Consider the following 21,722-nt stretch of genomic DNA (forward strand, 5'->3'; position numbering starts at 1 on the left):
AGGTCACGAATACGCATTCGCTTCTGGGATTCATTAAGGCTTCTGCATTCTATGTAGGGCTATGACAATTTGTAGATACACTGTAATGTATCCCAATAGATTACATATCGTACATATCCATATCGTATCCCTTTAAAAGGGTTTCCGTGTTTAAAAGTAGGAAGCCAAAGTTTGCTAAGCAAAATCTTCCACGGCAAATGTCCAAATACAACGAGTAAAAGCGGAATGGTTTTAAAATCCAAGACTGGCTGCGACCGTACCAAAAGAGCCCACCAGATGGCAGCAGACTCAGGTCAGCGTTGACTTGTCTTCTCGCCCTCGAAGCATTCGCAGTTCATTCATCGATGCATTCACTCTTTCCACGTTCCTTCTTTTCTCTCATTGGTCCATTATTGATTTCTTCATCATTATCATTCGCTCGTCAAGTAACACGTCATCGCTCCGAGTCTTCATCAGTGAGGAAGGCCGGCACGCGGCTCAAGCTTTCTCACTTTTGGTCGTGTGCTTGACCCGGACGGTTCATATTTGGAGTGAACACGAGAAGGTCGAGACCGAGATCGAGGTTGCTGCTGTTGTTGCTGCTGTTGCTCCATCCATCCATCAGCCATCCATCAATCATCCATCCATCCATCATCCATCCATCCATCCATCCATCCATCCGTCCATGGCGGTTCTTCCGCTCCGGGTGCGAACATTTCGTGCCTTGTGGCGGCTGAAGAGGGTCTTCATCCTATCGGCGGGTCCGTTGCTCCTGCTGCCGCTGGCCCTCAGCACCAAGGTCAGGTCAGATCAGAACAAAAGTGTGGGCCCCCCGACCCTTCGTTTTCCAATCATATCTATCTAAAGCCACCTCATTGGTCGGTATAGCTTTTTCATTCTGGTGAAAATGACATTTTCGTTCATATCATGTCATTCATGTTAAATTTGGCTTTGATTTCTTTCCCCTTGTATTCATTTGTCTTCCAGGACGTTAAGAAGTTAGGATCCAACTTTAAATGTGCCTCCTAAAATTAAATTTCCATATTTCTTGTGAGGATTAGAATTACATTTCAATTGAAGAGGAACGAATTGATACTTTATCCAAAGAACTTTTTCTTTTAAAATTCATTCATTTCATCCACTTTTTTATTGCAGAAGCCTACAACTCTATAAAAAAAATCTGAACACGTTATAGTACTCTTCTTCCTTCTATGTAAACGTTTTCCTTTTTTTTTTTTTTGTGAATTTGACCCGTTTCTTGCCAGCGGGGCTGTCACTCATTGACCCACAGCAAGCATTGGCTGTCCAAATTGAGCGGCGACCTTTCCATTCATCAAACGTCAACATCTCCCGCACTTGTGCACCCGCGCACCCACGCACACGCGCACGCGCACGTGGCGCCCCACGAAACCCAAACGGATTGTTTGCGCTCAGCGGGATCCGGCCCGCTTTCTTCCTTTCTCACGCTCCTCCATCATCTTCCTGATCCTCCCTCTCCGCGTACCGGATGGTCATCGTTTGGATCGGCTTTCTTTTACCCGCCGTTGATTATTATTATTATTAAGACCTACACATCACCATCGGGTCCGTTTTTTTGCTTAAAAATAGCCATCGGGGAAGCAAAGCCTTTTTTTTAACCTTGAAAGTCTCTTCCGCATGCTTGAGATCTTTCCGTCGAATTTGAGACGTTTCACGTGCGCGCGCGTCTACGTATCATCATTTCAAAACAAAAGAAAGAACACATGCGGGGTGAAGGTTCGCCGTTGGACTTTAGATCAACAAGTGTCCCTTTTCCCATCCAAACGTAGCGCTTTGGTTTTCAAAATACAGCGCGAGACCCAGCGGTGGTACGTGCCAGCCCAATTCCAAGTTCAAACATCCCTTTTTTTGCTAGCGCCCGCGCTCCACCGCTGGTCGACGTTACCGAGATCCCTCAAATGTGGACATTTGTGTCATCCGTTTATTCAGGAAGCCGCGTGCGCGTACGTGATCCTCCTGATGGCGCTGTTCTGGTGCACGGAGGTTTTGCCGCTGGCCGTGACGGCCCTGCTGCCCACCGTCTTGTTCCCCGCGCTCGGCGTCATGCAGTCCAGAGACGTACGCGCCCGCCCGCGCCCGTGTCCACGTGGGCGGCCGTTCTAAAGGGTGCGCTCGCACACAGGTGTGCATGCAGTACCTGCGCGACAGCAACATGTTATTCGTGGGCAGCCTGATGGTGGCGGTGGCCGTGGAGCACTGGAATCTGCACAAGCGCATCGCGCTCAAAGTCCTTCTGGTGGTCGGCGTCAGGCCCGCTTTGTGAGTACGCCGTCGGCGTCCATCTCCGACAATGCGTGCGTCACGGGTCGCCTTGCTCAGGTTGATGCTGGGCTTCATGGCCGTGACGGCCTTCCTCTCCATGTGGATCAGCAACACGGCCACGGCCGCCATGATGGTCCCCATCGTGCACGCCGTGCTGGATCAGCTTCGCAGCCACGACCGCGCCGACATCCGCGTGGCGGCGAGCGCCGGTGAGTTATCGCTCGCTTAGCGGAGAGTCCTGGCTTTCCCGCGATAAACGCTCAGTCCGCCAGGTGAAAAAAATGAAGAAGCGCGCCCCAAAGATGCCACAACGGCGACATCGTCAGAGCCGCCGCCGCCGCCGCCTCTCCCCGAAGGTCAGATGGCGAGAACGGGGCGATCGCTATCGAGCGTGTTTGAAGCGTCTCGTTTGGAGGCTCTGTCTGGGATCTCAGCCGTGTCTTTCCTCCCGCGTCCTTAGCCAGCGCCGCCGGCATCCTCTGCGCCTTGGAGGTGGAGGAGGACGACGGCGCCGACGAGGAAAGGAAGCGCTTGAGCAAAGGCCTGCTGCTGGGCGTGTGCTACGCCGCCAGCATCGGCGGCATCGCCACGCTGACGGGGACCGGACCCAACCTGGTCCTGCTGGGCCAGATGAGCCAGTGAGTGCCGAGGCGCTCCGATGCCCGCGCCGATGCCGTCCATCTCACGCTCCAAATTGCGCAGGCTGTTCCCGCAGAGCGGCGGCGTGGTCAACTCGGCGTCGTGGTTCGCCTTCGCCTTCCCCACCATGATGATGATGCTCGCCATGGCCTGGCTTCTCCTGCGCCAAGTCTTCATCGCACCCAGGTCGGCAACGGAGACGGCCGGCCCGAGGTTTTCAGAAGCGTCTGAAAACCTTGACCTGACCCGCGTCGCTCTCGTCCGCCGTCAGCCTGCGGGGGGCGTGCTCGCGGGGTTCCGGCCGCGAGGCCAAGGAGCGAGCGGCGCGCGCCGCCATCGCCGAGGAACACCGGCGGCTGGGCGGCATGACGTACGGCGAAGCCAGCGTGACGGCGCTCTTCCTCCTCATGGTGGCGCTTTGGTTCACGCGAGAGCCGCGCTTTGTGGACGGCTGGGCCTCGCGCACCTTCAACGCCCGAGCAGAGTCAGTAACGTCGTTGCTCCCTTTGTTTTGGCTCCTCCCCCACTCGTTGGCCGAGTCATCGGGGGGGCTCGGGGCACCTGGCCGGCCGTTCGGTTCGCCGACCTTTCCGCCGCGTTCTGTGCAAACGTCAACGAAGGGCCACGCGGCGAGCGCTTGTGTTTGTCCTTTCAATATTTGCCTTTTACTGCGACAGGAAGTGGACGTGACCTTGGCGTCGCCGCTCCTCAAACAACAACTGTCGCAATGTCACGCGCTTTCATTTTTCACTCTCTAAATTCTACTTTGGTCTGCGATCGACCGCCGATTCGGGGCGCTTGGTGCCCGTGGTTAGCTGGCGTGGGCTCCGGCACCCCCCGCGGACCTCGCGAGGCTAAGCGCTTGAGGGAACGAATGAACGAAACCTCAGAGGAGCCACGGCAAAAAATTTAATCCATATGATCATCAATCAATGGAAAGATTTGAACGTGTTGTCATGTGAAAAGACAAAAGACCAATGTCAATCTCCCTCCGCAGGTTCGTGACGGATGCCACCGTCTCCTTGATGGTGGCGCTCTTGTTGTTCATCTTGCCGTCCCGGCCTCCCAAATACCTGTGCTACTGGAAAGGCAGCTCCAACCCGGGTCAGCGACGCGACGCGCGGCGGCTAACGAATCGACTCGGGCACGCTTTAAGCCTTCTTTTTGGTCCGAGCAGAGGCGGACGCGGCCGGAGACGCCGCCCCTCCGCTCTTGACGTGGAAGGTGGCGCAGGCCAAGATCCCCTGGAACATCGTGCTGCTGCTGGGCGGCGGCTTCGCGCTGGCCAAAGGCAGCGAGGTGAGCCAACGCCACGGGAAGAGGGCGGGGAAGTGGCTAACGACGGGCGGCGTGTGCGTGTGTCAGGAGTCGGGCCTTTCGCGCTGGTTGGGTTCCCAGATGACTCCGTTGGACTCCATCCCTCCTTGGGCCATCACCGTCGTCCTCTGCCTCCTCACCGCCATCTTCACCGAGTGCGCCAGCAACGTGGCCACGGCCACGCTCCTCCTCCCCATCCTGGCCTCCATGGTAAACACCCGGCGCTTCTCTCCGTTCACCATCATCATAAAAACAAGGGTTTTGTTCATAACCTGCATGTGTGTACTATATCTCGGGTAAGCGATGCCGGTCCTCCTTCTTCTCGTGTCGTTCGGTCCGCAGTCCCAGTCGATAAGCGTGAATCCCTTGTACGTGATGATCCCGTGCACTCTGAGCGCCTCCTTCGCCTTCATGCTGCCGGTGGCCACGCCCCCCAACGCCATCGTCTTCTCTTCGGGCTTCCTGAAAGTGGCCGACATGGCGAGTCCGCCTTAGCAATATGTCCAATTAGCCGTACGCCGATTTTGAGGCCGGCGCGTGAGTAACGAAGGCCGCTCCCGCAGGCCAAAACCGGCGCGGTGATGAACGTCATCGGCATCGCGTGCATCAGCGTGGCCATCAACACGTGGGGCCGCCTCTTGTTCTCGCTGGACTCCTTCCCCGAATGGGCCAACGCCACCGCGCCCATTTAGCCCTCCTCCACCTGGTCCACCTGGTCTAGCCGGACCGACCCTCGACCTTTTTTGGAATTTTCTTATTTTATTTGGAAAATCAAGCAACTTTTTGGAGGCACGTAATCATTTGGCGAGCAGACTTGTCGGACACCTCGCCGGAAGTTTATGTTTTGATGCAAGTGATTGCTCTAAATAATAATCTGTTGTTTGATTTTATTTAGAGAAGACTACTACTCATGCTTTGTACAGTCTTGTACATACATTCTAACAGTTTTGTGATCTTTAATAAATATTTCACACAAAATGATGATTCATTCATGTGCACTACTCGGCAGCTTCTCCACTGGCCCATCACACATCCTATTTATGTTATTGATATGATACTAAAACGTGAGATTAAAGTTCAAATGGTGGCCAAGGGAGGCGAAAACGAACATTTGGAAGGCCATTTTTGAGAGTGACCTTTCAAGTCAGAAGCGACCTTTCGTGAGATGAGCGAAGCCAGTGACTCTCCCTAGCGGATGCATCAGAAACCGCAGTTGCCGTAAAGTGACGTAGTCAATATTTTTCTTCTCATAGCGACTTCCGGCAAACATGGCAGTGTTATCGTGCGACTGCGTCAATCAATAAACAGACGCTTCTTTACCCTCTTCGTCGTCGAACTTTAGTCCTCGAAAGGAGCAGCGTTGGTTTCTTGCCTCGACCATTTAGGCAGTTATGGAAACGGGTTGGTCTGCGTTCATGTTTCTCCGAGTCTCCGCGTGCTAACATGCTATTGCTAGTCGCCGGCTGAGCTTTTCAATTAGGGGCTGAATAATAACCACATTTTTAGCGTTGCCTTTCGTACGATTTTGCTTAATGTTCATTTCCTTAATTATGAAGGTACATTTGTATATAGTGTAGTCAAGTTATCGAGGGTGTACATTTGCAATGATTGTTCAAGCTGTCTACATCTTGTCATTTCAGAGGAGCAGGCGAGGAACCGCTTCCAGTCAGAGTTGGAGTTCATCCAATGCTTGGCCAATCCAAACTATCTTAACTGTGAGTTTTCCGCTTTTATGTTAATGAGTATTAGAACTCCCGATTGATTCCACATTTTTCCTGCGTAGTCCTGGCTCAGAGGGGCTACCTGAGAGAGAGACCCTTCATCAACTACCTCAAGTATTTGTTATACTGGAAGGAGCCCGACTACGCCAAATTTCTAAAGTACGAGCCGAGGTCGTGGCGCCGATGACAAAAGTTAGCGCGGATGACAGAATGTGAGTTCCACTTCCAGGTACCCGCACTGCCTGCACATGCTGGAGCTGCTGCAGTACGAGCACTTCCGCAAGGAGCTGGTCAACGCGCAGTGCGCCAAGTTCATCGACGAGCAGCAGCTGCTGCACTGGCAGCACTACTCCCGGAAACGAACGCGTCTCCAGCAGGCGCTGGCCGAGCAGCAACAGCAGCATCCGCTGTCGCAGCAGCAGCAGCAACAGGCGGCGGCTCCCCCGCCACCGCCGCACGCCAACGCCACCGCTAAGTGAAGGTGAGGTGGCAAAGGAGGGGCTCTTTTATTATTTTTCCAACAGTAAATGAATGAGTTGTGGAAGTGCTTTCTGAAAAACTGGATTTGTCTTCGCTCCCCGAGCAAATTGACGCTAGGAGATAGCTTCACTCTACTCGTGACTCCATTTTTTGGGGGAATGTGGAAAAGATTGATTGTATTTAAGGACTTGAGGAGCTGGTCACGCACCATAAAAATACTACAGTATTTGTGCAATAAGTGCACTCAATAAATTTTTCTTTTTTTTACATTCACAGTATTTGTACAGTGTCCTGTTTTTCTAGCGCTAAAATATTGTTTACGCGTCACTTGATTTTAACGGAGAACATTTATTAGATATTCAAGTGAATTTACCTATATGACTCGAGAGATGCCAGATCTCACGTAAGTATGTACTCATCAAGTTATTTAATAAATGAAATAGTATTTTTCCGGTGGGATGGCAATATATAGGGTTCGGTTATTTGTACATTTTGCACTTCCAAAACATCATTTATGATAAACCTCGCTCCCAAATAGGACTTCACCTCCCTTCCACTCGACGCGCGATATTGTTTTACACAGCCAGGGAAGCATCTTGCACCAACGAAGAAGAAACAGACGCGCGAGCACATATATATATATATATAAATATATAAAGGCCTAGATTCTTGGTGCGCGCACGGCCGTTGTCGACCATTTTGTGTCAGTGCACCGGCAAGGAGCGTGTACTTTTGAATAAATACCTTAATTTTCAAGCAATTTGTTTTTTTATAAACGTCAGAGATGCAGTAAACTAGCTACATTTTTTAAAAATAATTTTATTTGTAATCGAGTACTGGAGTGCCTGTCCGGGAGGTTCACTGCTTTGAGATGGTCGCCGGTTATACCGCTACCGTCCACTTTAATTTCTCCGTCTAGTAGTGTTTATGTGATATCTGTGCACGAGCTAACCACAGGCTAGCCGCTAGCAGGAGGCCGTTGTTCGATTGGTTTGCATCTTGCAACACTGAGTGGTGTCATGGCGGCGGTGGCGGTGCGCACCTCGCGCTTGTCAGCGAAATCGGACAGCGGCTCCGACTTGGACTCTGAGTCCGACAGAGGGGCTCGCGAGGCCGAACCCATGGAGGTCGAGGAGGGGGAAGTGGACGCCCAAGATGTCTCCGTTAACCGCTCGCTGAAGGAGCTCCTACCGGTGGGTGTCCGTCCGGACTCGGGCCCTCCTCGTCTGCTCTCGGGCGTCTCGGGGAACCAAGGCCCGGTAGTCCCGTCAAACAATTGGCGGCCGGCCACTTTGCAGTATCGCCTTACGTATCCCGTGCGGGTTTTGTTATCGCTTTTGCGACGACACTGGCAAAAATAACGTCAGGCAATGCTGTCACTTGTTGCCAGTTAGCATCGCGCTTCCAAAACTCGCACTCGAAACGGTCTCTAGAATAGAGGTGGCCGATACATATACGATACTACCCTGACTCAAGTTATAGCACTAGACTTAAAGAACATTTCCGCCATGACATATTTGACGATAAGAGACGATAAACGAGAAAATATTTTTTTTCTCTTTTGGATAAACAACATGGAAGGCATGTGTAAATGTAACAAAACGGATGAGACACATCCAAGATAGTTTCTGCCTGGCTCTAATAGACAGCCCAATTCAAGCCAAAGAACATACCATGTCGTATATGACAATCAAATCTAGTACTCCCTTATCTAAGCTTAAGTGGCATCAAGCAATCTCTACCTCACATCTTTTATTTGATTTATTTTCAAGTCTTCTGTTCGGGGGCCTTCCTTTGTACCGCTTACATCACCATCTCTGTCCTGAAAAAAAACCACACACCCTCGACGATTAAAAAGCAGGTCAAAAAAGGTCCACTCTGTTTGCAGGATACGAGTAGGCGCTACGAGAACAAAGCCGGAGCCTTCATTACTGGGATTGACGTCAATTCAAAGGTAACGGTGAACAAAAAAGGTGTTTCACCGCGTAAAAAAAAAACCCACTACAAACGATTAACGTGTTCATTGCATTCCCACCAGGAGGCTATTGAGAAGAAGGAAAAGCGAGCCAGGCGTTTCCACTTCCATGGTGAGGCCTGTGCTACTCAGCATGACATCTTTCTGGATAAAGAGGCCGTCAAGAAAGGTACGCTGCAAAAAGTCCGGCATCCGATTATACTTCTGTTGTGAATTGGAATGACTAGTTTGTCGATAGGAGGCATCCAAGATTGGACATCTAGCGCCATCAATAAATGATTGCCATTTTTTTAACGCACACTACACTTCCGTGAGTGAATTTTGTCTTTGTGCTTCTCATCTTCAGCCATCCCAAACGTGCGCATGGAAGCTGTCCACGTCACGGGCGTGGATGACATGAGCACCCAGGACATCTTTGGCTATTTTAAAGAATATCCACCCGCGCACATTGAATGGATCGACGACACCTCCTGTGAGTGCTCGAGTCCCCCCCCCCCCACACAATTTAATATAATTCAAAAGGTCTTTTTTAGCCTCTTAGTAACAAATACCCCCTTTTATATATTTGCATTTTTTTTTAAATGGCGGTGAGTTGGACACCTGTGTTTGACGTAATTACCTGTGCTTCGCCCAGGCAATGTGGTCTGGCTGGACGACAACACGGCCATCAGAGCCTTGATCAACACCAGCCGCGTGCCCGACCCGGACCACGTCGTCACGGACGCGGAGCCCGACGCGCGGCCGGGTGAACTCCACAAAAGTTGGTAGCCGAGCGAGACCTCCTCCGATGGGGACGATCCTGACGGGCGGCTGACCGCAGGTCGTCAGAGTCGAGGGTCAGACGACGAAGACGAAGAAGAAGAGGGGGCGGTGGAAGAGGAGGTGAAGAAGAGCGGCAAAGTTGACGACGACGACGACGGCGACGATGACGACGGCGGCGGCAGCGAAGCACGGCTCTCGGCCGAGGCCGGACAAGTAATGGAAAAATCTTGTCCTGTCCTGTGGCCAATGCTCAACTGGAGTGACCAGGGTCCTGGAAAGGGTTCAATTAGGAAGCACACAAATCCCTTTTTTTGACACCACGTTAGGGGGACAACCTGTCGCTGGCTGAGAGAGAGTCCCTGCTCCGGAACGACCTGCGCCCGGCCATCAAGGCCTTCAAAGGAAACAAGATCCTTCTACGCTTCGCCACTCAAGGTCTCCGTCCGCGGCCGCTGCGTCCACGAGGGTTCTTCTCTGAACCGAAACCTTCATTTTGTCTTGGACTTCAGACGACAAGAAGGAGATGGGCGCCGCCCGCCGCAGTCGCTACTACATGAAGTACGGCAACCCCAATTATGGCGGCATGAAGGGAATCCTCAGCAACTCCTGGTGGGTTCAAACTCATACCGAAATGTCATTATAGTACCGATGCTAGAATGGGCGTGACGCTAGTTGCTGTCATATTGTGCGCTCGTGCCCCAGGAAGCGGAGATTTCACAACCGACGCATCCAGCGAGATGTCATCAAGAGCAAGAAGCCTCTTATCGGAGACAGCCTGGGGGACACGCCGCCATACACGCACCGACACTCCGGTAAAAAAAGGGGGAAAAAACAGTTTTGGTCCGCATTTATGTGCACGCGGAAAGCAAATTGGCCGGATTGTCCCCGCAAGTGACAAACCCGTCTCCTCTTCAGCAGACTTGGTCAACCTACCCGAGGAGCCCATCAAGGAAGAGGAAGAGGAGGACGAGGACTACGGCGACGAAGACATGGACTCGGAAGATCGCGTGGTGGAATTCAAAGAGAAAGCAGACAAGGGCGGTGGCGGTGGCGCCACCGCGTACTCGCGGCCCCGCGCGGGGCAGGCGCGCTCGCCGTCCCCCTGGTCCGAGTCGGACGAAATGGACTACGACCTGGAGCTGAAGATGATCTCGACGCCCTCCCCGAAGAAGAGCAAGAAGATGACCATGTATGCCGACGAGGTGGAAGGCCAGCTGAAGAGCATCAGGTCAGAAGGTTCCGCTTTGGCCGTGGTCCTTCATATTAGTGGACTGAAAATACATCACCCTCGCGTTTAAAACTTGAAATTTGGGCGGGCCAGGTCAAAACATCGCATTCATTTTCAGGTCTTTCATATGAACCAATCTAAAGCTAAAGATAGCATTTTTCTATCCAACTGTAACCCGCGTGTAGAGATAGGCTAGCGTCAAATGACGTGATCCCGTGTTGTCGCAAACAGAAACCGGGTGGGAGAGTCGGCATCCCGAAGCGGGCCCAAGTCCCCGTCGCCAAAGAAGGTGACCGACGTCCGCCAGCTGCTTTTGGAGAAGAGACAGGGGCTCGTTCAGCACAAACATCCAGAGGTCAAGAGTCAAAAAACAGGTGAGCCTCCACACTCTGGCTCTCTTTCGCAGGTGTCCAACTGGCTGCCCGGTCGGGCGCTAGATTTGGCCCGTCCCGTCAGAGTAAATAATGAATTCATCATAAGATTCAGATCCAATTTCTGTAACGCTCAGTGAAAGACTGAGGAACCCAGAAAGACCATGCCCCCCCCCCCCCCCCCCTTTCCCAACTCATTGGCTACTTTGAATGGGTCAGTCCCTCGTTTGCCTGTTCGTTTGCCCCACCTGGCCAAAAGGGATTGGACGTCTAGCGGGGGGAAAAAAATAACCTCTCGCCATTGTTTTCTCAGACGTCCGACAGCGGCTCGGGAAGAGGCGCTACTCTCCGGACAGGGGGCGGTCCTCCTCGCCCGTCTCGCCCAGAGATACGCCCGCTCCGGCCAGAGAACCGCCGAGCGACGTGCACAGTCGACTGGGCGTCGTCAGCTCGTCCAAGACGTCCCAAGACAGAAAGACAAGTCAGCAAATCGCACGTCATCAAAATCGTTCGTTCACACGTTGAAGTAGAAGAAACCTACACGGGGAAAAGCCAAGATTAGAACCAAGCCTATTTTGTTGGAACCTAACTGGATTTTACGTCTGCGTATTGCTCCACCTTCTGCCTCAGCAGCCAAATTCAAAGCTCCTTGCTTTGTTGTTAAATTATCTTGAACGCAAACACACACACACACACGCACTTGACGGCGATAGGAAAGCGTAGCACTGACGACAATGCTAAAAGTGAGTTATCTCGACTAACCCCGACCGACCGTTGTGCACACGCAGGCAGCCTGTGGAGCCGACTGGGCGAGAAAGAGGAAAAATCGGGAAGTCGCGAGCGCGGCTCAAGCGGCGGCACTTCGGGAACTTTCTCGTCCTCGAGTCGCCGTAGCAGAAGACGACGGGGGAAGAGAACGGAGGAGGGCGGCGGCGGAGGAGGAGGCGGCGGCGGCGAGCGGGCGGAAGACGATGACTCCACTCTGCAGAAGGCATGGGGCGCCGCCATCAAGCAGAAGCAAGAACGCCTCAGCCACAAGATGAAGAAGAGCCGGCTGGACAACCTGCCCTCGCTCCAGATCGAGATCAGCCGAGACAGCAGCGAAGACTCCGACGCCTGAGACGAAACCTCGTCGCTGGGGATTTCCTTTCCCCCGTCCGTCCGTCCATGGCCGGATCGCTAAGGGAATCTTCCGCCCTAGCTCTTTTGTGTCAAACAGAACTTCCGCCATTTCCTCGGGAAGACATTCAACTTTGCTTTTCAATTTGTATTCCATTTTCTTTTTGAAGAACTTTGTACAGATCACATGGAGAAAAAAAACAACAACCATTCCCCAGCCATGTTTGATGAAGATAGGAAATGAATCTGCAAATATAAGCATCATGCCAATGATCCTGAACGGGACCGAATCTTTGACTTGGCGATCATTCACTCAATGGCTGCCATTGACGGCAACAGTCGTCCAAGCCATTTTCAACCGAGTCTAAATGGTTTGGATGTTTATCAAGTTGTTGAACTAATATAGCCTGTTAGTGGTGAGCCACGCCATTAAAAAAAAAAACCTTGAACATGTTTGCTATTCTGGAGAATAATTCTACAAAAAACATTTTACAAAGTGAGCTATTGCTGAGCTATGTCTGTTTACGTAGATTCTAAATGCAAATTAGGATATTCTCTATGAATTGCCTTGACAAGACATTTTATTTTTAAGAATTGCAAATTGAAAGGGAAATGATTGTTAGTAATGGATTTTGGGGGGAATTTGATGTTTGTCAAACATACTCTCGAAAATACTGTGGGGAAAGTGCAGACTGCAATACATAACAGATTATACAATTGAACACGAGCAGATGTCCTATTCAAATAAAGCCTGGTATTTTTTTGTTTCCAAAACTCTACTGTGTTTTTTTGTAGCTAATAAGCGGCTCACATCGAATTGAACCAACTGCAATACCAGTATACTAAACATGTTATTATGAGCCGTTCAAAATGTCGGTTCGTTTGGAACGTCACAAGTGTAGTTTCGAAAGGGGGGTGCAAAAGCAAATGGAGGTCTCGTTGTTTAAAACTCGGTAGCCACAGAAAAGAAAAAAAACAGCTCAACTCATAGTCAATGCAGCGAACTCAAAGACAATATTTGGTTGTTTGTCTGTCATAAATAATATTGTGTAATATTTCAACTTTTATCCATCTTTTGGACGTTGCGTAATCGACCGTATACGCAACCATTATACGCCGTCCAGATAGGCTATTTCTCGTGTCTTTTACCAAGAGTGAGCCAATGACAATCAAACATTTGCTTCCGTTTAAATGAAACAGGCCAATAGCATTGCGTGACGCATTTCATGGGTCGTGACGTATAAAGGACTTTGCTCCCAGTCGCCATTTTGTAGTCAGCGTCAACGGGGCATAGAAGGGCCGAGGTCGCAGCTCGAAAACGACTAGACGGCGAACCTTGCGGCGTTTCCGAGAGCTTAGCGAGAATCCAGCTCGCTACATGAGTTAATGGACTGCTTAGTGCTCAGTTCGCATGCTGGCGACAAATTTGGTGTAGCTTTTCCCGGCTCAAAGATGGACGACAGCACGGCGAGGGAAGATGCATGCCAAGAGTACAAGTCCTCGCTGGAAGACCTCACATTCAACAGCAAGCCGCACATCAACATGCTGACCATCCTGGCCGAGGAAAACGTCAGCTTCGCCAAGGATATCGTCGCGATAATTGAAGCACAAATAAGCAAGGTTTTTATGATAAGAATATTTTTTATGTCTAAAAATGATTTCCGAATGTTTTGTGTTAATACTGTACGGATAGCATTAGCAGCGGCTTGCTAGCTTTAACATGGCGTCGGGCGTTAGTTAGCCACTACCAGGCGCTTTACCCATAGCGTCTAGGCGGTTACGTTCTTGTTAATAACAGGGACGAGATGAATTAGTTCAAAGTATTCTTTTAATACATTGAATTGGCCATACGTTGTTTGCTACACACAAATACCACGTAACAGGAAGTCGCTGAGTCAAATTAACCCGTACTCTCATACCGTGAAGCAAAATCCACCATAAAAGCCACCCCTGGTAATTTTGCGTTAGTTTGCTCCATGGCGGCATTTAACGTGGCCTTTCTTAGCAATTGGGGCTATTTTTAACCGTCATTGATTCACGTCAAGGCCTATATAATAATAAACTTGGTCGAGCAGGAAACTAGTGCACTTTTCTTCCAGTAAGTGTTGATGATTAGAACTTTTAACTCACTAAATTATGTACCGAAACAATTTTAGCTCTGTTGCGTAATTAGGACGGACTATAACTAGAAAAGGCCCCCGTTATGTGAAATTTAAGCACAACTGAGTATTACATTCAGTATAACTATGTTTTAATGTACCTGGGATGCCAAACGTATTTGTTCACCCATCTTTAAAAAGAAAACTTGACGTTTACAGTCATTAGCATTCATAACTATTTATTTCTGTATTTTAACTCTAACAATTGACTTATAACTCTTTACTCTTTTAAAAAGGCACGCCCCAGTGTTTCGAATGTGATTTCTTGTTTACAAGGTAAATTGGGGCCAATTTTGATTAGTTTCTAAACTTACTCTTTAATGTCGATCAGCAACAACGACAGTTGATAACAGAAATAGTTTGATAGCAATATTCCTATTAAATGTTGCTGACTCATAGTGATTGGATAAGTCCTTGGCGTTATTCCTAGTTTAATTCTTGCCCCGAGTACTGTATGAACAAGAATTAAATCTTTCAATATTGGTTTTTTTTATGGTGGATTTTTGTCTCCTTGAATTGTTGCAACATTCACTGTGTTCTCTCCATCCAGAAATAAAAAGCTGCTCATGGAGACCACAGTGATGTATTTCCTGTCGATTGACAGACGTCAACTCCTCGTTCAGTAAACTTTAGTCGGCAGTGCGCCTTAGTGCTCATTGTTTGCATTTTTCACGTAGTAGGCCTGATTTCGATCTCGTTTCCTTGCTTTTACCCGGCCGGGAGTGAATTTTGCAAATGTTCTTGACTGGTTAAAATGTTTAATAATAAAAAATGTGAAATGTGCTTTTTGTCATTTTTTATTTCCCAGTGAAATCTATGTATTGATAGCAGTCTGGTTTCTTTTATATGACCCATTTGAACGTGGCACTCTGCAGATGCTGGATGCTTTAGCCACAGACTTCAGTCACTGCAGTTAAAAAGCAGCTGCTATAAAATGCCTCCCATAATAAATGGAACTTTTTTTTTCTTTTTTAAGTCTCGATTGTTATCGGGTTGTAATTATTTTGATTTTTTTTTTTTACAACTGCAAAACTGACAAGACAGGGATTGTGGAGCGGAAGATCAAGTCGCCGAGTAACGTACAGAGAGTGGTTTGTTCGGGGCCGAAACAAACCCTCTCTGGAGGTAAACTGGCTTCAAAGGACTCAACACCCTTAATCATGCTGGACGTTTTGTCGTCAGAATGCCCTTGACTGACGAAGAGGATTTTTTTTTCCCGGCGGGTGACGCAACGTTGGCCTTCATACCTTTTTCTATGTAGTTTTTATTTTTTTTTGCACTTGGGGACCTTCGTCACCTGCCAAAGACTTTTGGTTTTGCTAATGTTGAACATTTGTTTGCCTTTGCTCTGAAATGTTTTTTTAAAACCCCTGTTGTGTTCTAAACTTGTGGAGTTCTCTATCGCTCTAGGCCGCAGCAGCCGAGAAGCTTCCAGTTTTGTACTTAGTGGATTCCATAGTGAAGAATGTTGGAGGAGAGTACCTAGCAGTGTTTGCTAAAAACCTAATCACTTCATTTATATGTGTCTTTGAAAAGGTACAGTTTTTCTTTTTGATTTTTTTACATTTCTTGATTCAATTGTAGTGGTCGCAAATGAATTGTCTAGTGCATTATGATTTAACCGTCTCCTATTAAAATTCATTGGTGGCTTAAGGTTTAGACCATTTTGGCGCCATGAGTTCAAGTGTTGCCCGTGGACCGAGGAATGTTGTTTTTTGTTTCTAGGTGGAAGAGAACACTAGAAAGAGTTTGTTTAAGTTGCGATCGACATGGGATGAGGTATTTCCTCTGAAGAAACTGTACGCCTTAGACGTGCGGGTCAACTCGGTGGACCCGGCGTGGCCAATCAAGCCTCTGCCGCCCACAGTGAATGCCAGCATCCACGTCAACCCCAAGTTTTTAAAACAGGTGCGTAGTTCCCGAAGTTAAGCTTCCAAAAGGCATTGTGGTACCTGAAATCAAGTCTCTAAAGGTGTCTCGTTGTCTCCTAGTCGGAGGAGGCGCCTTCTCCGAGACCGAGCCCTCCGCAACCGCCGCCGACTCCGCCGCCGCCGGCGGCTGCGGCCGTTCAGGCCAGCCTGACTCAAGAGCAGCTGATTAGACAGCAGCTGTTGGCCAAACAGAAGCAACTACTGGAGCTTCAACAGAAGAAGATTGAGCTGGAACTGGAGCAGACCAAAGCACAGCTGGTAGGATGAAACAAATCAAATCATTGGCTTCCCACACTAGACCCGCTTTTCCACATATTATACCCAACATGGTGTTATGACCTTTAGTAAGTTCTTGATTGATGAAGAAATGCTAAGGTGTTGGGACTGGTTTGTTTTCGGAGGCTTTCTCTGCTCATTTTTTGATGGGCTTCCAAGATGTTTGCATTGATCCGCTGGCATTATTTTTGCACAGGCGGGAGGATTTTCCGTACTCACGGCAACCCCAGGACCGCCCGTGGCCACCCCGAAGCCAGTAGGTCAACCCACTCCCGTGGTTCGATCGGTGGTCGCCCCCCAGCCTCCGATCGACCCCAAGCTACCGACCCGAGACCCGCGTCTGAATCGCCTGGGCCCGCCTAAAGGAAAAGAGTCGTCCGCTGGCAAAAAGGAATTCCCCCCTTCGGCTCTCATCTCCGCCATAACGGCGGAAAGGCGGGCGGCGGAGAGGGCGCCTCTTTCGGAAAAGCCGCGGATTCCCAAAAAGGACGACAAGCCCAGCCTGAAGTCTCCTCAAGTGACTAAAACCCCCCAGAGTAAGACCAAGCAACCGGAGGCAGACCACCAGAAGTCAGCAGACAATGCAAAGAAGGATCCCAGGCTGAAAAAGCGGGGTCCCGATAAGGCCGGAGACGAGGAGCAGAAGGACAAGAAGAGTCGTAGCGCCGAGCTCCCCAAGGCCTACAGGGGAAGGCTGCAGAACGGCTCCTTGGCCAAACACGAGCGCGTGGATTCCGCCGAGAAGGCGGGCGGCAACGCCCGCTCGCACGCCAGGAAGCGCACGCGCTCTCGATCCAGGTCGCGCTCGCCGACCTCGCCCAAGAGGAAAGACAGGAGGTCGCCCAAGAGCAGAACCAGGAGCAAGTCCCTCTCCCCGTCGCCCTCGCGCAAGCCGGGGAAGCCCAGGAGGCCCCGGGGCGACGAGCCGCCGCCGCCGCAAGGCAAGACGGTCTCGCGGGACGACCGGCCGGCGTCCAAGAAGAACCAAGCCGAGGGCAGGCGCCCCAAGACTCCGGCCGACGACCGGCGCGCCAAGTCCCGAGACTCGCCGCGGAGCCACGACGGCGGCGGCGGCAACCAGGGCAAAGGCACCCCGTCCCGATGGAGGAGCGGCTGGGACGAGAACAAACAGTGAGTCAGTCTGATGCTCTTCTTTGGTTGCAGATGTCCAGTCACGTGGCTATTATTTATTCTGCATTGATGATCACTAGGTATCGCATTTCATGAGCTGAAATGTAATGAATGAGTTGGGGCAGCTCTGCTCTTGGCTCTTATTTTCTTAACCGATGTCTTTTCCAATCAGTCTTAAGCCGGGGGAACCTCACGCCAAGCTCGGACCGCAGAGACACAAACCTTACAACACCCCGACGCGGCCCACCACCCCGCGAACGCCAAAGCATCGGCTCAGCGTGGACGCCAACCTTCAGATTCCGGAAGCCCTCAACTCGGCGTCGAAGAAAGACCTACTCCGAAGGGTAGGGACCGCCCGCTCTCTCGGTCGGCCTCACCGACGCGCTTCTTTACCGGTGCCGCCTTTCCTCGCAGGCGAGCAAGAGCCTGGAGAGCGGCGAGATTACCCAGGAGGACTTCCTGAACATGGCCCACAAGATCAAGAACTTCTTCCAGTATCAGGAGGAGAAGCAACAGCACCCAGAGACGTGGACCGACGACGATGACTTCCCCGCCAAGAATGCCACGCCCCTCGACCAGGCTCAGTTGACGTACTTTGAGCACAAGTCCAAGCTGAAGAAGACGCAGGTGGCGCGCCGCTCCCCCGGAGAAGGATGGGAGGGCTTGGAGGAATGCGAGGGGCCGGGCCGGCCCACGCGAGAGCTGGGTAAGGGGGCCATTTGACCCCGCCGGAGGCCGCGCAGCCGTTTCTCGCTGGGTTTTCACGTTTGTTTGTCGGTTCGCAGCGGAGAGGGAGAGCATGGAACGCGAAGAACAAAGACCTCCGCTGGCCCCCATGGTCGAAGAGTACAACCACGGCAAAGAGTTCCCGGCGCTTAAAGGCCTTCGCTTCAGGAGGAGGGCTGACCCCAGAGAGACCAGTGAGTCGCGCCGCCGACCTTTGCGTACGGAAGCCGTCGCGCGCCTCGCTGGCCTCGTGAGCTGAAATGGCGTCCCGCGTCCCTGACATCTCCTCTTTGAATTCCAGGCGAAAGGGAGTGGAACTCCCCCTTGACGGAGCGGCAACGCGAGGAGCAAAAGAGCGGTTACGACGTCCCCCGCCGCTACGCCGAGTCCAGACACCCGGACCCGAGGCGCACCGACGGTTTCCACCCGTCCGCCGCCCCCGTTCTCAGGAACTGTCCGAGCCCGTCGTCTCAGGAGACGCCGGTCCCCATGTTCGAGCGCGAGCGCCTCTCGCCCCTCCACCAGAAGGACGTGGCCGACGTGAGCCCCGTCGCGCGCTTTGAGAGCCCCAACAGCGAGCACTCGGACGACGGTCCGCTTCCCCTGGACGCGGCGCCGGTCATTGCGGGCAACGTGCCGGGCGGGATGCCTCCCAACGTGCGGCGTTCGCCCGGACGCAGCCCCCCGCACGACGGCGGCCCCCCGCTCGCCCGCTTTGAGCCTCCCGGCGGGCACCCGGGCCCGTCTCGAGCCCACCCCCCGGGCTGGTACGGCGAGCCGCCTCACTTTGAGGTCCCCCGCTCGGGCGTGTCCCCTCACCACCCGCCCGAGAGGTTTAACGTGCCTCCGGGAGCGTTGAGGAACGTGGACAACATGGGTCCCTTCGAAGGCCCGGGGAGGTTTGACGGAGCGGGACCCGGACCCGGGCTCTTTGACAACTGCGGCGTTCCGTGCTACGACAACAACCTGGGCCCCGGCCCCGGACCGATGGGCTTCCCGCTGCAGCAGCAAGGGATGCCTTTTGACAATCCCGCGTTGAGACAGGACGGCTCCGGTCCCCCCATGCTTTTCGAGGCCCACGGCCAGCCGGGACCCAGGTTCGAGCTGGCTGCCCAGGGCCCGTGCTTCGACGGCCCGCCGGGCCAGCAGGCGCCCCCCGGATTTCCGCCTCAACTGACCATTCCGATGCGGCCCATGCCCCCGCCCATGTACGAGAACCCTCTCCCGCCCCCGCAAGGCTTCCCCATGGCTCCGCAGCCTTTCCCGGAGGCCGGAGTCAACCAAGCGTTCCACCCGGGGGGGCCCATGGCGTTCCCCGGCCCCCCCAACGTGGTTCAGCCCTCGGCCAACTTCAACATCCTGCCCGGTCCCCCGTTCGGCCAGCCCAACACCGGCCCCTTCTTCAACCCTGCTGTGGCTTCGGTCAACATGCAGCAGCCGGTGAGTTCAAAGTTTTTAGTTTTTTGTGGGGGGGTGCCTAGAGTTATTCAACTTTAAATGAGTTTAAATTGAGAGTATGGCAGTGATTTGACGCTGAGTTGATGGTGCTCATGTTGCTGCTGCTGTGTCTCAGGTGAACGTGTTGAACATGAACCAGCCTTTCCTGCCCCACAACCCAGTGCCTTTTGGACAGCCGGGTAAGTTCACGCCGCGGCTCGAATGGTCAACCTTTGTAGGATTATCAAACTAGGACATGGAAGAGTTGATTAACTGATTAACGGCTCCCGCTGACAAAGCTAGACATCCTATCCAACCGACGAAGAATCTAATGGGCAACGTTGTGCTTTTTCCGCAGCCCCCCAAATGCCCCCGGCGGAAAACCACCTGGGTCAGGTTGACGTCAACGACTTGCTCTCCAAACTCATCTCCACCGGCATCATTAAAGGGTCCCAGCCGGACCCCGCGGCCCCCGTCAACGGTCAGCCCGCCGCTTCTAAAGCTCCTCCCTTTTTGTTCACGTTGCTCACGCCGCTCATTTTTGCCCTCTCAGAGTTACCCGTCGTGGCGGCGCCGGAGGCGGCGCCCACGGAGGAGGAGGAAGAAGAGGAAGTGGAGGACGATTTCCCGGATCTGACGGACTTCAAGCTGGACGACATGAAACTGTGAGCCCCGACTTTTGTCGAGCGAATAGTCGAGAGTCCGTCGGAGCCACCGGCTCATCGGCTGTCCTTCCGAATCAGGCGTTACGAGGGCGTGGTGACCAAGCTGTACTCTGGGAACCAGTGCTGCCTGTGCAGCATGAGGTTCACCGTGGCGCAAACCGACCTCTACGCCGATCACCTGGACTGGCACTTCCGGCAGAACCACGCGGGCAAGGTGGCGGGCAGAAAGATCACGCACCGCCGCTGGTACTACGGCCTGGTGGTAATGAACCCGGCCGGAACCTCTCTCTCTCTCTCTCCATTGGGGTTTTTGAGTCGCGTTGATTTTTGCCACCGCTGATCTTTCCCCTCAGGACTGGGTGGAGTTTGAAGAGATTGCCGACTTGGAGGAGCGAGCCAAGAGCCTGTTCTTTGAGAAGGAGAGCGAGGAGGAGGTTCAGAAGAGCCAGGCGGCCGCCAAAGAGAAGGAGTTTCAGAGCGTCAAAGCCGCCAAAGACCAAGTGGCAGAGGTGAGCGCCAAACGTCCAAAGGATTTGGAGACCGTCATTACAGACAAAAAAGATTTTCAAAATCCCTCTTAATGGGACTTGTTTAAGCCACTTGCTGAACTCAAATGTCTTGTCATGGCCAAATCGAATGGATTTTTATATCTTGTTTGCAGCTGTGCGAAATCTGCCAGGAGCCCTTTGAGACGTACTGGGTGGAAGAAGAGGAAGACTGGTTCCTCAAAAACGCCATCAGAGTCGACGATAAGGTTTGCGCCAACTCCCATTTTCTAGTCCCGAGCGAGCGATCGGTCGTCGAGGCGGTGCTAACGACGGCGTGACTTTTCTCTCCGCAGAACTTCCATCCTTCCTGTTTCGAGGATTATAAAAACGTGAGTATACAATGGGGCCCAAAAACAAAACAAAAAAACTTGTTTTTTTTGTGGTCTGACCACCGAACGCCCTTCCGTTCCCCCAGACCTCTTCGTACGTCGACGCGACGCCGTCGCCCAACAAAGTACTGAGCGAACACCCGCTGAGCGTATTCACCAAGAAAGAGGAAGAAGAGGAACCTCCATCTTGTGCCTTCGCCGCCGCTGCCGCCGCCGCCGCCGCCATCAAGCAAGAAGACGATTCGGCGGTGAAGACGGAGGAAGAAACGGAGGAGCGTCCAACTGATGTGAAATTGGAAGAAGAGGGACAGTGAGTGGCTGCCCGCTTGCGCTTTTTCTTTGTTTTGAAGGGAAAAGTCTTGGATTCATCGGCAATTTAACTTGAATACATTTTGGTATTTGTGCCGCCGTGGGCCGCTTGGATCAATGAAATCTTTTTTCAGGCTCCACGTGTATATTATTTAATTTATACATTAAAGTATTTTTGGAATCTCTGGCGTACCAGTGATTTGAATGCCATGGCGACTGCGCATAGACGGTAGATTTGATAACTCCTCATTTGGGTCACACGACGAAGGTAAGCATCAATGCAGAAGCCAGCGGTCTGGAAAAGATGGCAACTTTCAAG

At 52.0% G+C, this 21,722-nt stretch overlaps 3 protein-coding genes and 1 pseudogene across 6 annotated transcripts; all 4 read left to right on the forward strand.

Moving 5' to 3' along the window:
• The first annotated feature begins 448 nt into the window (after window positions 1–448).
• On the forward strand, window positions 449–5,214 carry LOC144067787 (Na(+)/citrate cotransporter-like; annotated as a pseudogene). The gene is made up of 12 exons (XR_013298035.1): window positions 449–778; window positions 1,948–2,277; window positions 2,338–2,489; window positions 2,553–2,636; window positions 2,741–2,918; window positions 2,983–3,105; window positions 3,191–3,403; window positions 3,917–4,023; window positions 4,097–4,218; window positions 4,285–4,446; window positions 4,579–4,716; window positions 4,800–5,214. The product of XR_013298035.1 is annotated as a Na(+)/citrate cotransporter-like (transcript).
• A 239-nt stretch (window positions 5,215–5,453) lies between these two features.
• Window positions 5,454–6,712, forward strand: med31 (mediator complex subunit 31). The gene is made up of 4 exons (XM_077592536.1): window positions 5,454–5,637; window positions 5,877–5,951; window positions 6,020–6,116; window positions 6,187–6,712. The coding sequence occupies exons 1-4, from the start codon at window positions 5,628–5,630 to the stop codon at window positions 6,434–6,436; spliced, it is 432 nt and encodes a 143-aa protein (XP_077448662.1). The 5' UTR covers window positions 5,454–5,627; the 3' UTR covers window positions 6,437–6,712.
• Window positions 6,713–6,825: 113 nt separating this feature from the next.
• ncbp3 (nuclear cap binding subunit 3) lies at window positions 6,826–12,666 on the forward strand. Of its 2 annotated transcripts, none has more exons than XM_077592534.1 (13): window positions 6,826–7,630; window positions 8,326–8,391; window positions 8,476–8,581; window positions 8,759–8,884; window positions 9,047–9,172; window positions 9,233–9,387; window positions 9,501–9,609; window positions 9,684–9,783; window positions 9,877–9,986; window positions 10,090–10,402; window positions 10,634–10,776; window positions 11,087–11,254; window positions 11,562–12,666. In XM_077592534.1, exons 1-13 carry the CDS (start codon window positions 7,457–7,459, stop codon window positions 11,891–11,893), a joined length of 2,028 nt encoding a protein of 675 aa, XP_077448660.1. In that variant the 5' UTR covers window positions 6,826–7,456; the 3' UTR covers window positions 11,894–12,666. The 2 variants fall into 2 exon arrangements, with proteins under 2 accessions (XP_077448660.1, XP_077448661.1); XM_077592535.1 differs by having other exon boundaries at window positions 10,093–10,402.
• A 494-nt stretch (window positions 12,667–13,160) lies between these two features.
• pcf11 (PCF11 cleavage and polyadenylation factor subunit) lies at window positions 13,161–21,584 on the forward strand. 2 transcript variants are annotated; one of them, XM_077591757.1, is made up of 17 exons: window positions 13,161–13,512; window positions 15,462–15,587; window positions 15,777–15,959; window positions 16,043–16,240; window positions 16,455–17,389; window positions 17,562–17,733; window positions 17,804–18,095; window positions 18,175–18,309; window positions 18,417–19,555; window positions 19,689–19,752; window positions 19,911–20,033; window positions 20,106–20,217; window positions 20,296–20,479; window positions 20,571–20,726; window positions 20,879–20,971; window positions 21,059–21,094; window positions 21,181–21,584. In XM_077591757.1, exons 1-17 carry the CDS (start codon window positions 13,279–13,281, stop codon window positions 21,406–21,408), a joined length of 4,410 nt encoding a protein of 1,469 aa, XP_077447883.1. In that variant the 5' UTR covers window positions 13,161–13,278; the 3' UTR covers window positions 21,409–21,584. The 2 variants fall into 2 exon arrangements, with proteins under 2 accessions (XP_077447883.1, XP_077447884.1); XM_077591758.1 differs by having other exon boundaries at window positions 20,296–20,463; window positions 21,181–21,376.
• Window positions 21,585–21,722: the final 138 nt, after the last annotated feature.

Source organism: Stigmatopora argus, chromosome 22, assembly GCF_051989625.1.
Source record: "Stigmatopora argus isolate UIUO_Sarg chromosome 22, RoL_Sarg_1.0, whole genome shotgun sequence".
Classification (NCBI taxonomy): Eukaryota; Metazoa; Chordata; class Actinopteri; order Syngnathiformes; family Syngnathidae; genus Stigmatopora; species Stigmatopora argus.

Bases quoted from the DNA above. Each gene is read 5' to 3' on its own strand.
- ncbp3 (XM_077592534.1), top strand. From the start codon at position 7,457: ATGGCGGCGGTGGCGGTGCGCACCTCGCGCTTGTCAGCGAAATCGGAC. The intron at 8,885-9,046 runs GTGAGTGCTCGA...TGCTTCGCCCAG, and splicing joins ATGGATCGACGACACCTCCT to GCAATGTGGTCTGGCTGGAC. The intron at 9,173-9,232 runs GTTGGTAGCCGA...GGCTGACCGCAG, and splicing joins GCCGGGTGAACTCCACAAAA to GTCGTCAGAGTCGAGGGTCA.
- pcf11 (XM_077591757.1), top strand. From the start codon at position 13,279: ATGGACTGCTTAGTGCTCAGTTCGCATGCTGGCGACAAATTTGGTGTA. The intron at 17,734-17,803 runs GTAGGGACCGCC...CTTTCCTCGCAG, and splicing joins AGAAAGACCTACTCCGAAGG to GCGAGCAAGAGCCTGGAGAG. The intron at 20,218-20,295 runs GTGAGCCCCGAC...CTTCCGAATCAG, and splicing joins AAGCTGGACGACATGAAACT to GCGTTACGAGGGCGTGGTGA.
- med31 (XM_077592536.1), top strand. The intron at 5,952-6,019 runs GTGAGTTTTCCG...TTTCCTGCGTAG, and splicing joins CAATCCAAACTATCTTAACT to TCCTGGCTCAGAGGGGCTAC. The intron at 6,117-6,186 runs GTACGAGCCGAG...TTCCACTTCCAG, and splicing joins GACTACGCCAAATTTCTAAA to GTACCCGCACTGCCTGCACA.